A 13,524-nucleotide genomic window follows, 5' to 3' on the forward strand; every position below is an offset into this window, starting at 1 on the left:
CACCCTGAAACTGAGTAACAGTACAGTGGCCAGGGCCATACTAAGATTTCTAAGATAGCTTTCACTCAGAACAGGCCTCGCAAGTGTCAACAAAAGAAGTTGAGTCTTCATGCTTTTTTTTAAAGCTGGCTCACAAGGAAGCCTGCAAATGGTTTGCTGAAGACAACCTGTTTACTGGAACCATGTACTGTGATCTGATGAGACTAATAAAACTTGTTTGGCTCAGATGGTGCCCAGCATGTGTGGTGACACCCTGGTGAGGAGAACCCAGAAAATTGTGTCTTGCCTTCAGTCAAGCATGCTGGTGGTTACATCATGGTCTGTGGTTGCGTGAGTGCTGCTGGTACTGGGGTACTGAGCATTTTGCCTTCCCTTCAGAAACTGGGCTGAACCGCAGTTTTCCAAAATATTAATGACCCAAACACGCCACCAAGATGACAACTGCCTTGCTGAGGGCGGTGAAGGTGCTGGAGTGGACAAGTTTGACTCCAGACCTGGACCCTATTGAACACCTGTGAGGCATTCTCCTGCACAATGTGGAGAAGCACCAAGTGTCTAACATCCAGCAGCTTAGTAATGTCATTATTGAGGAGTGGCAGAGGATCCCAACAACAACCTGTGCAGCTCTGGTGAAATCCATGGCCAGGAGGATTAAGGCAGTGCTGGATAACAATTGTGCTCACACAAAATATTGATGCTTTGGACACAGTTTTGACATGTTGCAAGCTTGCATGAGTTATTTTTAGAGAACAGTAAATCTGTACTGCTATACAAGCTGCATCTTCCCTACTCTAAAGTATATTCAATTTTCATTTCTATAGTATTGTCTCTTGAGAAAATATATTAAAATGGTTCCTGAAATGTGAGGGGTGAACTAACTTTTGTGACATACTGTAAATGGGTGTGATGGTTAGGTGTCCACAAACATTTGGGCACAGTGTTTATACATGCTATAACATTTAATGTGATTTAGGGCGAACTTTTACTTTAAGATTATGCAAAGTCAGGGACAGTGCTTCAGTACAGAAGGTGGGGCGACACCCACATCTTCAACCTCCCTCAGCCCAGAAATAGGCTCTCACACACACACACACACACACACACATTGACTGCTGTATCCTGAATTAGAAATGGCTGCCACCGGAGTTCTCCCCTTTATCAGGGGGGTAGACTTAAGTGGAAATGATTTCAAAGTAAGTAACTATTTTATTTTAGAGCACAAACACATATTTATATAATCCAGCTTCACCAGCTAGCCTTCAGAACTGAATAAAATCTCACAGCTACATTTTTGCTAGAACCTGGTAGCTATGAGGAACAGTTCACTGGGCGTTAGCCTGCTTAGCGTAGCCACTTGTGACAGTTGGTGCTGTGTAAAGTTAACTACTGGCAGAATATATATTTATATATAGCCATAAACCTGAAATGTTTCCTACTCTGGGCTGTGTATACTTTATTTTAGTGATAGTTTATTTGTTGTACAAGCCCGTGTTCAGTTTAAAATGGCATTTTGTTGTGAAGTTGTTGCGAAGCTGACGTTAGTTAGCACGGAAGCTAGGCTGGCTAGCAAGTCATCTGTTTCACACCCGTTTTATATGCACATTTTACATATTGTACATTGAAGCAGAATATCTCATATTCTACATTTAAAATTTGTGGTTATTTTTGACAAATATTTTGAGATGGTGTTCTAGTAGCTTCTCTTTGGATGATGTGAGACTTTCCTGTCTATAAAACATCTTTATTATACTAAAAGCTTACAGGTTATTTTCCATGTGTATGGTCTCAGTGTTTTGTAAACCTGGTCTGATCACTTATGTAATGTTTGTATGTGTGTATTTTACAGGGAGGTTATTTTCCTGAACATGTTAAATCTATGTCCAGTCTTCGATGGCTGAAACTCAACAGAACTGGGCTTTGTTATCTCCCAGAAGAGCTTTCCTCTCTCCAGAAACTGGTGAGAACTTCATACAGTCTGCTGTAATCGTTTGAATCCTGCTCAAGTAACTTGTTGATTTTTATCAGGGTGAAGTTAACACAACAAAACGCAAAACATGCATTATTTATTTATATGCTGAGATAAACTTAGATAAATCTCATTTAGTCATTTCAGCAAAGTGTTTCAGCAAACCTAACCGAGCATATAAAAATACTCTGGAAGAGCAGATCAGCATATGAATATTGACTTTTAATGGTTCCCTATCTCTAAACATTATAGATGTTTATAGATTTGTAATATTCGGATGGAAATTTAAAACATCTCTTCAGAGTCCATTCCTCTTTTCAGAGGCATTACTGTGAAACAAAAACATAAGCCTTTTTTAACTGCCATGAATCGATCATACATAGTAAAACGTTAAAAAGGTAAATCATGAAGGATGAATTTCCAGAGAAAGTAAGCAAGGAATTTTGCATAACTGAAGACCCCTAGATTTAGAGTATTGAGCATTAGGCACAAACCTTTGCATTTCTTTTTGCATGCACATAACATTTTAAATGTGTGATTTTAATCTTCTCTGTTATATTATAATCAGGAGCATTTGTCAGTGAGCCACAACAGTCTTACAACGCTACATGGAGAACTCTCAAGCCTTCCAAACCTAAGGGTAAGTTTTATTATACCGATTTTAATCATATAAAATATACATTATTTTATTTACAGAATGAATCTTTATATATATATATATATATATATATATATATATATATATATATATATATATATATATATATATATATATATATATATCTCACTTATGTTTTAATTCGATGTTTAGGCAATTGTGGCCAGAGCAAACAGCCTAAAAAATTCTGGTGTTCCAGATGATATTTTTAATCTGGAAGATCTATCAGTACTGGTATGTTGATTTTATATATTTATATATTTATTTTTTTTATTTATATATTTTTTAAATTTATTTATTTCCATATGTGCCATAACTAACTTTTTTTTATTTTTCTTATTTCAGGACCTGAGCTTCAACCAACTAAATGAAATTCCAAGGGATCTGGAGAATTCTAGAAATATGTTGGTCCTCAACCTCAGCCATAACAGGTAGAGCTGTGTGTAGATATGTTTGTAGTGAGTACGGCATTCTGATAATTCTTTTACACTTGACATATTGTTTACTTATTTCCATCTTCTTGCTTTATCAGCATTGAAAACATACCAAATCAGCTGTTCATTAACCTAACTGATCTTCTGTACCTGGATCTGAGTGACAATAAGTTGGACAGCCTTCCTCCGCAGATGAGGCGTCTGATTCACCTTCAGACACTTATTCTAAACAATAATCCCCTCATGCATGCACAGTTAAGGTGAGGCTATGTTGCACTTTGGTTTCTGGGAGTCTCCATTAGAGTATATACAGTGTGTGATTCAGTCAGGCCTGATGACCTCATTGTTTTCACACTTGCTGATAAGGTTCCAGTCAATGTTATTTTGGATTTGTTTCACTAGGCAACTTCCAGCAATGGTAGCCCTTCAGACCCTCCATTTAAGAAACACTCAACGCACTCAAAATAACATGCCAACAAGTCTTGAAGGCCTTACTCATTTAGCAGGTAATAAATCAAACATAACTAACACTGTGTGACACATAAAACACAGGATTTTATGTTTGAGTATGTGTTTGTCAGTTAATGATTATTTTATTCACAGATGTGGATCTGTCCTGCAATGATCTGACTCGGGTGCCGGAATGCTTATATTCCTTGCCCAATTTAAAACGCATTAATCTGAGTAGTAATCAGATTTCAGAATTGTCACTGTGTATAGATCAGTGGACCCAGCTAGAGACTCTGAACCTGTCCAGGAACCAGCTCACATCATTGCCTGTAAGTACTCTCATGATGATGTTTGTTTTTCAAATCCTATCTGGTTGCCGTGCATACAACTGACCAAAATTCAGGTGGAGGTGGGGTAACCAATAACAGCAGATCAATTGGTGTCTAAGTTTATCCACATAGAGCTTTTGATTTTCACTCAAATTAAGCCAAATATATGTCCCTTTCAAATATAGAAGACTAGTGATTTAAGTGATTAACAAAGCAGGATACAATGATTTCAGTTTTTAAAGTGGAAGTTTTATGATTTGCTAGAAATGAAGCAAACTATCAGTGTGCAAAGTATCAGGTGGTTGTTTCTTTTTGTGTTTTTATTATTACTTCTTCCTGATTGTTAAATCTGATATGTTGTAGTCTGCAGTTTGCAAGTTATCCAAACTGAAGAAGCTGTATTTGAACTCAAACAAACTGGATTTTGATGGACTGCCATCTGGTCTTGGGAAGCTTTCCAGCCTGGTAGAGTTCATGGCAGCCAATAATAATTTGGAGCTTATTCCAGAGGGGCTCTGCAGGTAAGAAGTCAGTGTATTAATTAAGGGGTTCATGGGACAAATTTTTTTTCCTGATCACTCACACATGAATTGTGACCAATCGTGCCTACTCCAAGTTATTCTTGCTTAATGTCCCATGCATTGACATGTGACTTGAAAAACTTGTCATATCAATTAACATTCTTTCTCTGTTAGAGTTAATAACACTTGTTCCTATGTCAGCAGTATTCTAGTCCCCATGTACACCTCTGCATTGTTCTACACTGGTGAATTGTAATTATAAGTTGTATTAAACTATATAATGATTTTGTTTATCTCCTATAATTATTTTAGGTGTGTAAAACTAAAGAAATTGGTTTTGAACAAGAACAGGCTTGTGACGTTACCAGAAGCTATCCATTTCCTCACCGATTTAGATGTAAGGTTTAAACTTTTTTTTTTTTTTGTAAAGACATTGTCAAATAAAATTTTTTTTTTTTTCATTTTCAAATAAAAGAATTCCCAGATGTCATGTTAATCATTCCTATACAGGTTTTGGATGTTCGTGAGAATCCAAACCTGGTTATGCCTCCCAAGCCTGTGGACAGGGGAGCCGAATGGTACAACATAGACTTCTCTTTGCAGAACCAGTTGCGATTGGCTGGTGCATCGCCAGCTACTGTGGCTGCAGCAGGTGGAGGTGCAGTAAACCACCTGTTTTTTTTTTTTTTGTTGTTGTTAAAAATTCAGAGACAAACCATGTTCATGTAATGCTTATATGTTTTATGTTTGAGTCTCACTCTTGAATATAAATTCCTAAAATAGCATAATACAAGTTCTGCTAGAACAAGGATATATAAGTAAAGGTTTGTGTGAGTGCATTTAATATATATGTGTATATATAATTCTTGTATAGGAAATAGTCCAAGGGATCATATGGCCAGGAAGATGAGGTTAAGGCGAAGAAAGGATTCTACACAGGATGACCAAGCTAAACAGGTGCTGAAAGGCATGTCTGATGTTGCCCAGGAGAAGAACAATTCTATTCAGGTGAGAAAATATTTGAGTGCAGTTTGAATGTGTGGCCTGTGACATTAAACATGCTTCCGTAATGTAATGCTTTTAATAAATGTGTACATATTATACTACATAAGCACCTTTAATGAATTATATATTTTATTTATTCAGGAAAATGGTGATATGAAATTCGCCGACCTGAAATCCAAACGCTGGGAGAAGAACCTTGAGAAGCCACCACTTGACTACTCGGAGATCTTTGTGGAAGATGTGGGTCAGGTTCCTGGAATCACGGTGTGGCAGATAGAGAACTTCTTGCCTGTTCAAGTGGACGAAGCATTCCATGGAAAGTTTTATGAGGCAGACTGTTACATTGTCTTAAAGGTAAAAGTTATTTACATTTACTTTTGTTTGTTTTTAGCTTGGGCTTCAAAATTTTCTAAGCGTGTTTGCCTTCTATAACAGAATATTACATTTGCTTGCCTATTATTTTCAGACTTTCCTGGATGAAAATGGAGCTTTGAATTGGCAGATCTTTTACTGGATTGGTCAGGAAACTACTTTGGATAAGAAAGCAGGCTCTGCTATCCATGCTGTTAATCTTCGCAATTTTCTGGGTGCTGAGTGCAGGACTATCCGAGAGGAAATGGGAGACGAAAGTGAAGAATTTACTGCGGTTAGTAGAACATGGGCATTAAATTCACTTTTGTCTTCTGTTGATCACCATCAGAACAGCAATAGATCATGTTACACCCACAAAAAAAAAGCATGATCAAAACTGTAAAGTATCAAGGCCACATTGTATGATTGCAATCAAGCTAAATCTGGTTTGATTCTTTTTTTTTTTTTTTCTTGTAGGTGTTTGACAGTGAAATTTCTTACATTGAAGGAGGAACTGCCAGTGGATTCTACACAGTGGAAGATTCACAATACTCAACAAGGTATAGAACCAAATCACTGAAGAAAAAAAAATACAATAACGTCTCTGGTACAGTCTGATTTTATGTTTTAATTCATGTATTGATTTTGACAGACTTTATCGTGTATATGGAAAGAAGAACATCAGACTGGAGTCTGTGCCTCTGAAAGGAGTCTCCCTCGATCCTCGGTAAGTTCAAGATAACTTCTAATCTGCCAAGATGTATAAAAATTTTTTTTTCAAATCTCACCAGCGTTAATAATTTGTTCTCTTTTACAAGGTTTGTTTTCTTGCTGGATGCTGGCCTTGAAATATATATCTGGAGAGGAGCCAACGCCACTCTTAGTGGCACTACAAAAGCCAGGTAGGTTGTGACGTGTTTTTTTATTTTATTTCTTTATTTTTTACTTTGTTGACTATACACATTTAAATTTTTTGCTTTGATTTACCCTTAACTGTTGTATTCTAATTGGCGTCTAAAGGTTATTTGCAGAGAAGGTGAATAAGAATGAAAGGAAGGGCAAAGCAGAGATCACTTCATTGATGCAGAATCAGGAACCGCCAGAATTTTGGGAAATTCTTGGTGGACAGCCAGAAGAAATCAAAAAGCATGTTCCAGATGACTTTTCTCCAGTTCGACCTAAACTCTACAAGGTAGGTGTCGTCCGTTCCCCCCCCTTCCTTAAGATAGATAATAACACAGTGAAATGAGCACATGTGAAAACTGATCTTGTTTTCTAGGTTGGTCTGGGTTTGGGATATCTTGAACTTCCTCAGATTAACTACAAGCTTTCTGTTGAGCATAAGGACAAGTTCAAACTTGATGTGCTTCCAGAACTGAGACTGGTATGTGAAATAAATAGTAAATTTACAGTTTTGCATCCAGTAAATACATGATGGACAACTGATGATGCCCTCTTTTACAGCTGCAAAGCCTTTTAGACACTAAAGGTGTATATATACTGGATTGTTGGTCTGAAGTGTTCATTTGGATTGGACGCAAGTCCCCTCGTCTTGTAAGAGCAGCTGCACTAAAATTGGGCCAGGAGCTGTGCAGCATGCTCCATCGACCAAAACATGCCGTGGTCATCCGCAACCTGGAGGGTACCGAGTATCAGGTTAGACATGCTTTCAGAAACACATGCTTTATCCACATCTCCTGTTTAAATCGTTTTGTCATTGCATACTTGTGTTTCTCCACAATCTAAAATAGTTTCAGTTTTCAAATAATATTAAATGTTTTTTCAATGACTTTTTCTTACTAGGTCTTCAAATCCAAGTTCAAGAACTGGGATGATGTGTTGAAGGTGGACTACACCAGGAATGCAGAGAGTGTTCAGCAGAAGGATGGCTTGTCTGGAAAGGTAAAGAAGGATGCTGAGCAAAAGAACCAGATGAAGGCTGACCTAACTGCACTGTTCCTGCCCAGGCAGCCACCTATGCCCCTTACTGAGGTGAAGTTTTTATGTAATATGTACTTCATATTATTATGTAAGTGTATGAACTAGAATTGTCTCTAATACACAGGATACAGCATGTACTTTTAAGTTAAAACTAACCTTACAGGTTGCTGATTGGCACAACAGAAGAACTTGTTGCCCTGTTGTTCAAAGATCCTAATAATGCTTCAGCCCTCTGTGACTGGGAGTCCAAAAGAGCACAGTTATATATGTCTTATGCTGGTCTAACAGTCTTTATTGTATTTAATTGTTTCTTTAATTAATTTGGATGTGTGGTGGTTTAATTAGCTTTTGTACACTATTAGGCACTAGTAAAAAATAAAAATAAAACCATTTGTTTTTAATGTGTTCTGTGCGTCTTAGGCTGAGCAAATGATGGAAGAATGGAATGAGGACCTGGATGGTATGGAGGGATTTGTTTTAGAAGGTAAAAAGTTTGCTCGGCTACCAGAGGAGGAGTTTGGTCACTTCCACACACAAGACTGCTATGTGTTTCTCTGCAGGCAAGTGGTACTTGAATCTTGTAGAAATACAGTTGCCACTCATTTTCCGTTCTCTCATTTGAACTTCTTGTTAATCACATTAGTCCCAGATATCTGCACTGTATCTAAAATCCCAAATTACTGCTAGTCTTTTTGTTGTTTGATCACAATGTGTATTAATTTCTGTTCTACTTTTGTGCTTTTTTTTCCTGTGTAAGCACATAAAATTTGTTACAGAAATATATGGACAGATTTTATTATACTTGTAATGAAATAATTAATATTTTTTATGCTGACCTATGATCATGGTGGTAGCATTGAGCTGAGGCAGACGAGTATTTTCAGACTATTTTCATTGTTTGTAATGTGCAGTTATATTTCTTTCATTTATTTAAAAAAAGAAAAGCTTACTGACTGATTTTTTGTGTGTTGCTTTCCAGATACTGGGTGCCGGTTGAGTATGAGGAGGATAAAGAAAAAGACAAGGGTGATGAAGGAGAACGAGAGGATGAGGACAAGCAACCTGAAGAGGACTTTCAGTGTGTGGTTTACTTCTGGCAAGGTCGTGAGGCTTCAAACATGGGGTGGCTTACATTCACGTTCAGCTTACAAAAGAAGTTTGAGAGCCTTTTCCCTGGCAAGCTGGAGGTACAATTTCTTAGTTATCTGTAATGCAGTTTGTTTAATTCTCTTAGAGGTCGTGTTTTCTCTCCCTTCTTAAAAGAAAACAGCACAAAAGAGTGATCCATGTTGCTATAATTTTATATTAGGTGGTGAGGATGACCCAGCAGCAGGAGAACCTCAAGTTCTTGTCACACTTTAAGAGGAAGTTTATTATCCACAAAGGGAAGAGAAAGCTTAAGGTGGATAATGTGCAGCCCAGTTTGTACCATATCAGGACAAATGGAAGTGCACTCTGCACCAGGTTAACATTCTTTGCAATATACATTTAAAAATGGTGAACAATGTTTAAATATTTAACGGTAAACTAATATACTCATTTATGTTTTTGTTTTTTCGATAGAACTATCCAAATTTCGACTGACTCGAGTAACCTCAACTCTGAGTTCTGCTTTATACTAAAGGTAATATTCTATGTATTTGTACTGGAGCTAAATGCAAACATCTCGATATTTGATTTTATGATTTTGCAGTACAAGGATCACCGTGAAACTACACTTTCTCAGTTTAGGCAGGAGTCAGATAAAGAGTGATTCAATATTTCCTGGAGGAAAAGATCTTATTAGCACGATTTATTTATAAACATTTCTCAGTCAGACATGGAGTGGGAAGAGTCTGCTGTTTAGATGCCTTAGATAATCATGACTTTATTTGAGTAAACATTTACCTGTAAATTCACAAACCTCGATCTTGCGAGTCTGTAGAAGTAAAGAAGGCGGGAATGTTGTATCTTGGTTCTAAAATTCCTCAGAACAAACACACTACTGATGATTGCAAATAGACAGTATCATGTGATAAATGCTTCCAAAAAAGGCTTACTGGATATGAGTGGACAAAACCAGTTCGGTAAATTTCAGTAAAAGTGCATGCAAGTTCTTTCACTCTAAAGTTGGCAAGTCATACTTTCATAGACCTGTCTTTGTGCACAGAGGCATTGTCATGCTGGAACAGTTTTAAGTTCCATAGAAGGCATATTGTAATGCTACAGCCTACAAGGGCATTTATTGTGTGCTCCATGTGGATTCTTTGGAGCCACAATCAAAATAATTGTATATTTATAAGACCCTTTGTGTGGCTCTGACTGTTATGCATGAAGTAGTAGGTTTTTGTTTTTTTTAAACCCTGATTGTGAAACCATCTATTGTGGATGTTTCATCACTTTTTTCTAGGTGCCATTCGAGAGTACAGACAACCAGGGTATTGTGTATACATGGGTTGGCAGAGCAGCAGACCCAGACGAGGCTAAGCTGGCAGAGGATATCATGAATTCCATGTTTGATGATACCTACAGCAAGCAGGTACATGTTAGACCTGTTTATAAGCAACAGCTTTTGAGAACATTTAGTTGAAATGATTATTCAGCAATAAGTTTGTTGCTTTTTACAGGTAATTAATGAGGGAGAGGAACCAGAAAACTTCTTCTGGGTTGGCATTGGCTCACAGAAACCATATGACGAAGATGCAGAATACATGAAATACGCCAGACTTTTTAGGTTAGGAGTTTAAATAGATTTTGTTTCGAATATTTTATGTATTGCTTGCTTAGAGATCTCTGCTATCATTAACTCTTTTATGCCATTTCACTTTAGATGCTCGAATGAGAAAGGCTACTTCTCAATATCGGAGAAATGCTCAGATTTTTGTCAGGATGATTTGGCTGATGATGACATCATGCTCCTGGACAATGGAAAAGAAGTAAGGACCTGTTTATTTGCATAACCCTTTGGACAAAGCCTAGTGGAAGTTGTGCTTGATGGCTTGTGTGTGTTTCACAGGTGTATATGTGGGTTGGCACTCAAACAAGCCAGGTGGAGATCAAACTGAGTCTAAAGGCTTGTCAGGTAACACTGTCTCTTAATTTATCGTCTACTTTATGCATGAGTTTTAATAAGCTTCTCCTGTAGGAGGTTGCCTAGCAACTGCAATCACTAAATGTTTGCTTTTTTTCTCGCCTCTGATTTGATCTTTAGGTCTATATTCAGCACATGAGGTCCAAGGATGCAGAGCACCCGAGGAAGTTGCGCCTGGTGCGCAAGGGCAACGAACCTCATTGCTTTACTCGCTGTTTCCATGGCTGGAGCACATTCAAGACTGTGCTCGCATAAACGATTCACACAACACAGCTGTTCTGTAAATTAGAGCATTAACACTCTGCCGACTGTAAAACACCAACAAAAACTCTTCTATCTGGTTTTGTGCACTGCAGCTTTAGTAAAAATATTTGAAAAGCGCATAGTCAATGATGTTTAGCTACTTAAACGGTTTAAAGGAGGTCTAAAGGAGACGAATACTGTTACCTCCTAAGATCAACAATGCTGTATTTTTAATGGATGATGGTAAAAAAAAAAAAAAAACATCTGCGCGATAAATACTACAAGCGAGGGTCGCTGAGTTTACGATCTATTTATGGTGATGAATTGAGAATAACTTTAATCAGCTCAAATGAATGCTGGATTAAGTTGCAGCCAGTTTGTTTGCTAACATTTTGCGCGTTCAGCTTAACCGTGTCGCATAGATTCTTGGAATTTGTTGTTTTCAACAATGTAGATACCAAAAGGAATTTGCACACCTTCACATTTATTTGGTTTGAGGTTTATATATATCATTGGTTTGGATAATACATTTATTTTATTTTGCTAGGAAGTATGTTTACTACCTAGAATTTGTCACTTAAAGCACAAGCTGCGCTTTTTTCACAAAAAAAAAAATATATATTCTTCAGAAATAGCTGCCATAGATTGCCTGCTACATGTTATTTTGTATGAAGGTGCTGTCTTTATCATCTGCTAGGAAAGCAAGCCCCATTGCTGAAATTACAGACTTTACTTTTTATTGAGAAATGCCTTTGTGATTTATCAGGGCTAGTGGTTTTGTTTTCATGCTGCTTGATGCATTTATGCTACCCTACATGCACATCCTTTCAAAAAAAATAGTGGAGTATATGTATTAAGGGTACATACTGGCAGGAAGTGGTAGAATATAATGCCTTAGTAGTAATGGTCCTTTTTTAAGGATCACTTGAATTTTGAAAGTTGACGTTAGTTCTTGACAGGGAAATGCAATTAAACAATGTTTAACAGTTTATTGTATCCAATCGTGTTTCAGAGGGACTGGGAAAGGCAAATTCATTAAGAATGTCCACTTACTTTTTTAAAGTCACTTTTTTTTGTGCGTGTGCGCATAAAATGTATCTGTACAAATATTTTTTTGCTGCTGGATTCACCTGCAGATGCTTTATTTATGTATTTTGTATGAAAGTAAAACGTTGCAACACAACTCCTTAAAGTGTCTGATGATTAATCAAATGTTACAGGCTTGTAGTTTTTGTTTAATAATTTTCTGGTCTCTCAATGCATAAAGGGCTGCCAGAATAACACCTATTGCTGCAAACCAGTTGGACCCCTTTCATGGGAAAAATATTGCATTGGCCTCTCGGCTTTTCAGGCAGAGCATGTAGCACGTTTTGGAGACAAGGTGAGGGAGGTGAGATTGAGATGGTTTGGACATGTGCAGAGGAGGGACATGGGGTATATCGTTAGGAGAATGCTGAGGATGGAGCCACCAGGAAGGAGGAAAAGAGGAAGAACAAGGAGGAGGTTTATGGATGTGGTGAGAGAAGACATGCAGGTGGTTGGGTTGAAAGAGGCAGATGTAGAGGAGAGGGGGTATGGAGATAGATGATTCGCTGTGGCGACCCCTAATGGTAGAAGCCGGAAGAAGAAGAATGGCCTCTTGTAGCAAGGTGATGGGCGCTGCCTGTCTGTATAAGGAATAATTTGAGGAAAATGAGAGTTGACGGTGTTAACTTGCCCTTCACATTCCCCGGATTTTAATCCGATCGAGCATCTGTGAGCATCAGAGCTGTTTTGGTGGCAAAAGGAGGATTATACATAATTAGTGTAATGTCAAATTTGATTATATAATTACATTTCCTTTGCTTTCTCTAATAAAAAACTAACTGACCTAGGGCGGACATGGACCTAAGGTTAACACAATAAGGGAAAAAAATCTAAACAATGTTTATTAAAACATCTTTAGTTTTGTAATCCTTTCTTCTGATTCTATGTACATTCGAGAGCTCTCCTATCATGATTCATGACCTTATCCATATCATGTGATCGCAGGAAAGTTAAAAACCCATTTTCTTTTAAAGTTAAATACAAAAAATAAAAATAAAATGTATTATGCCTATCAAAAATTGGATATATATTAATTGTGGCTATATATAAAATACAAGTTAGGGTAAAATATTCGTTTATAACTAAAAAAAACAAAAAAAACAGGACAGATTATTAGTATCCGAAAACAATTCATAGCATATAGGGTTTAGGAAAAAACAATAAATATGAATATTTTAATGTCCGTCAGTCCATATGTCTGTCTGTCTGTCTGTTCAATCCCAGCGGTCCCCAACCTTTTTTGCGCCACGGACCGGTTTAATGTCGGACAATATTTTCACGGACCGTGTGAAAGTGTGGCGGATAAATACAACAACATTAAATGATACTACCGGCATAAAAACTGGTATTTTCTAAATATAATAATAAACGTGAATCCACTGTGGTGTTTATTTTGCTAGCTTGGGGGTTGAATTTAGCTGTAATCTATTATGTGTGAGCGGCCGGAGCAGCCCCTTTAAGAAGGTAGTG

At 37.3% G+C, this 13,524-nt stretch overlaps 1 protein-coding gene across 1 annotated transcript; it reads left to right on the plus strand.

Moving 5' to 3' along the window:
* Nucleotides 1–1,065: 1,065 nt before the first annotated feature.
* On the plus strand, nucleotides 1,066–12,151 carry flii (FLII actin remodeling protein). Its single transcript, XM_046835266.1, has 30 exons — nucleotides 1,066–1,193; nucleotides 1,847–1,957; nucleotides 2,535–2,606; nucleotides 2,778–2,858; nucleotides 2,970–3,055; nucleotides 3,157–3,318; nucleotides 3,461–3,564; nucleotides 3,662–3,837; nucleotides 4,201–4,358; nucleotides 4,671–4,755; nucleotides 4,869–5,016; nucleotides 5,233–5,366; nucleotides 5,505–5,717; nucleotides 5,830–6,009; nucleotides 6,192–6,274; nucleotides 6,367–6,441; nucleotides 6,533–6,616; nucleotides 6,735–6,906; nucleotides 6,994–7,098; nucleotides 7,179–7,370; nucleotides 7,518–7,706; nucleotides 8,076–8,215; nucleotides 8,635–8,842; nucleotides 8,965–9,119; nucleotides 9,219–9,279; nucleotides 10,045–10,173; nucleotides 10,262–10,368; nucleotides 10,465–10,570; nucleotides 10,651–10,716; nucleotides 10,846–12,151. Exons 1-30 carry the CDS (start codon nucleotides 1,131–1,133, stop codon nucleotides 10,978–10,980), a joined length of 3,780 nt encoding a protein of 1,259 aa, XP_046691222.1. The 5' UTR covers nucleotides 1,066–1,130; the 3' UTR covers nucleotides 10,981–12,151.
* Nucleotides 12,152–13,524: the final 1,373 nt, after the last annotated feature.

This window comes from Silurus meridionalis, chromosome 22, assembly GCF_014805685.1.
Source record: "Silurus meridionalis isolate SWU-2019-XX chromosome 22, ASM1480568v1, whole genome shotgun sequence".
Taxonomy (NCBI): Eukaryota; Metazoa; Chordata; class Actinopteri; order Siluriformes; family Siluridae; genus Silurus; species Silurus meridionalis.

What these genes read in the sequence shown, in the direction of transcription:
- flii (XM_046835266.1), top strand. Translation starts at nt 1,131, where the DNA reads ATGGCTGCCACCGGAGTTCTCCCCTTTATCAGGGGGGTAGACTTAAGT. An exon ending in AGGCCTTACTCATTTAGCAG is followed by an intron (nt 3,565 to 3,661) that starts GTAATAAATCAA and finishes TTTTATTCACAG; the next exon opens with ATGTGGATCTGTCCTGCAAT. An exon ending in ACTGTTACATTGTCTTAAAG is followed by an intron (nt 5,718 to 5,829) that starts GTAAAAGTTATT and finishes TATTATTTTCAG; the next exon opens with ACTTTCCTGGATGAAAATGG.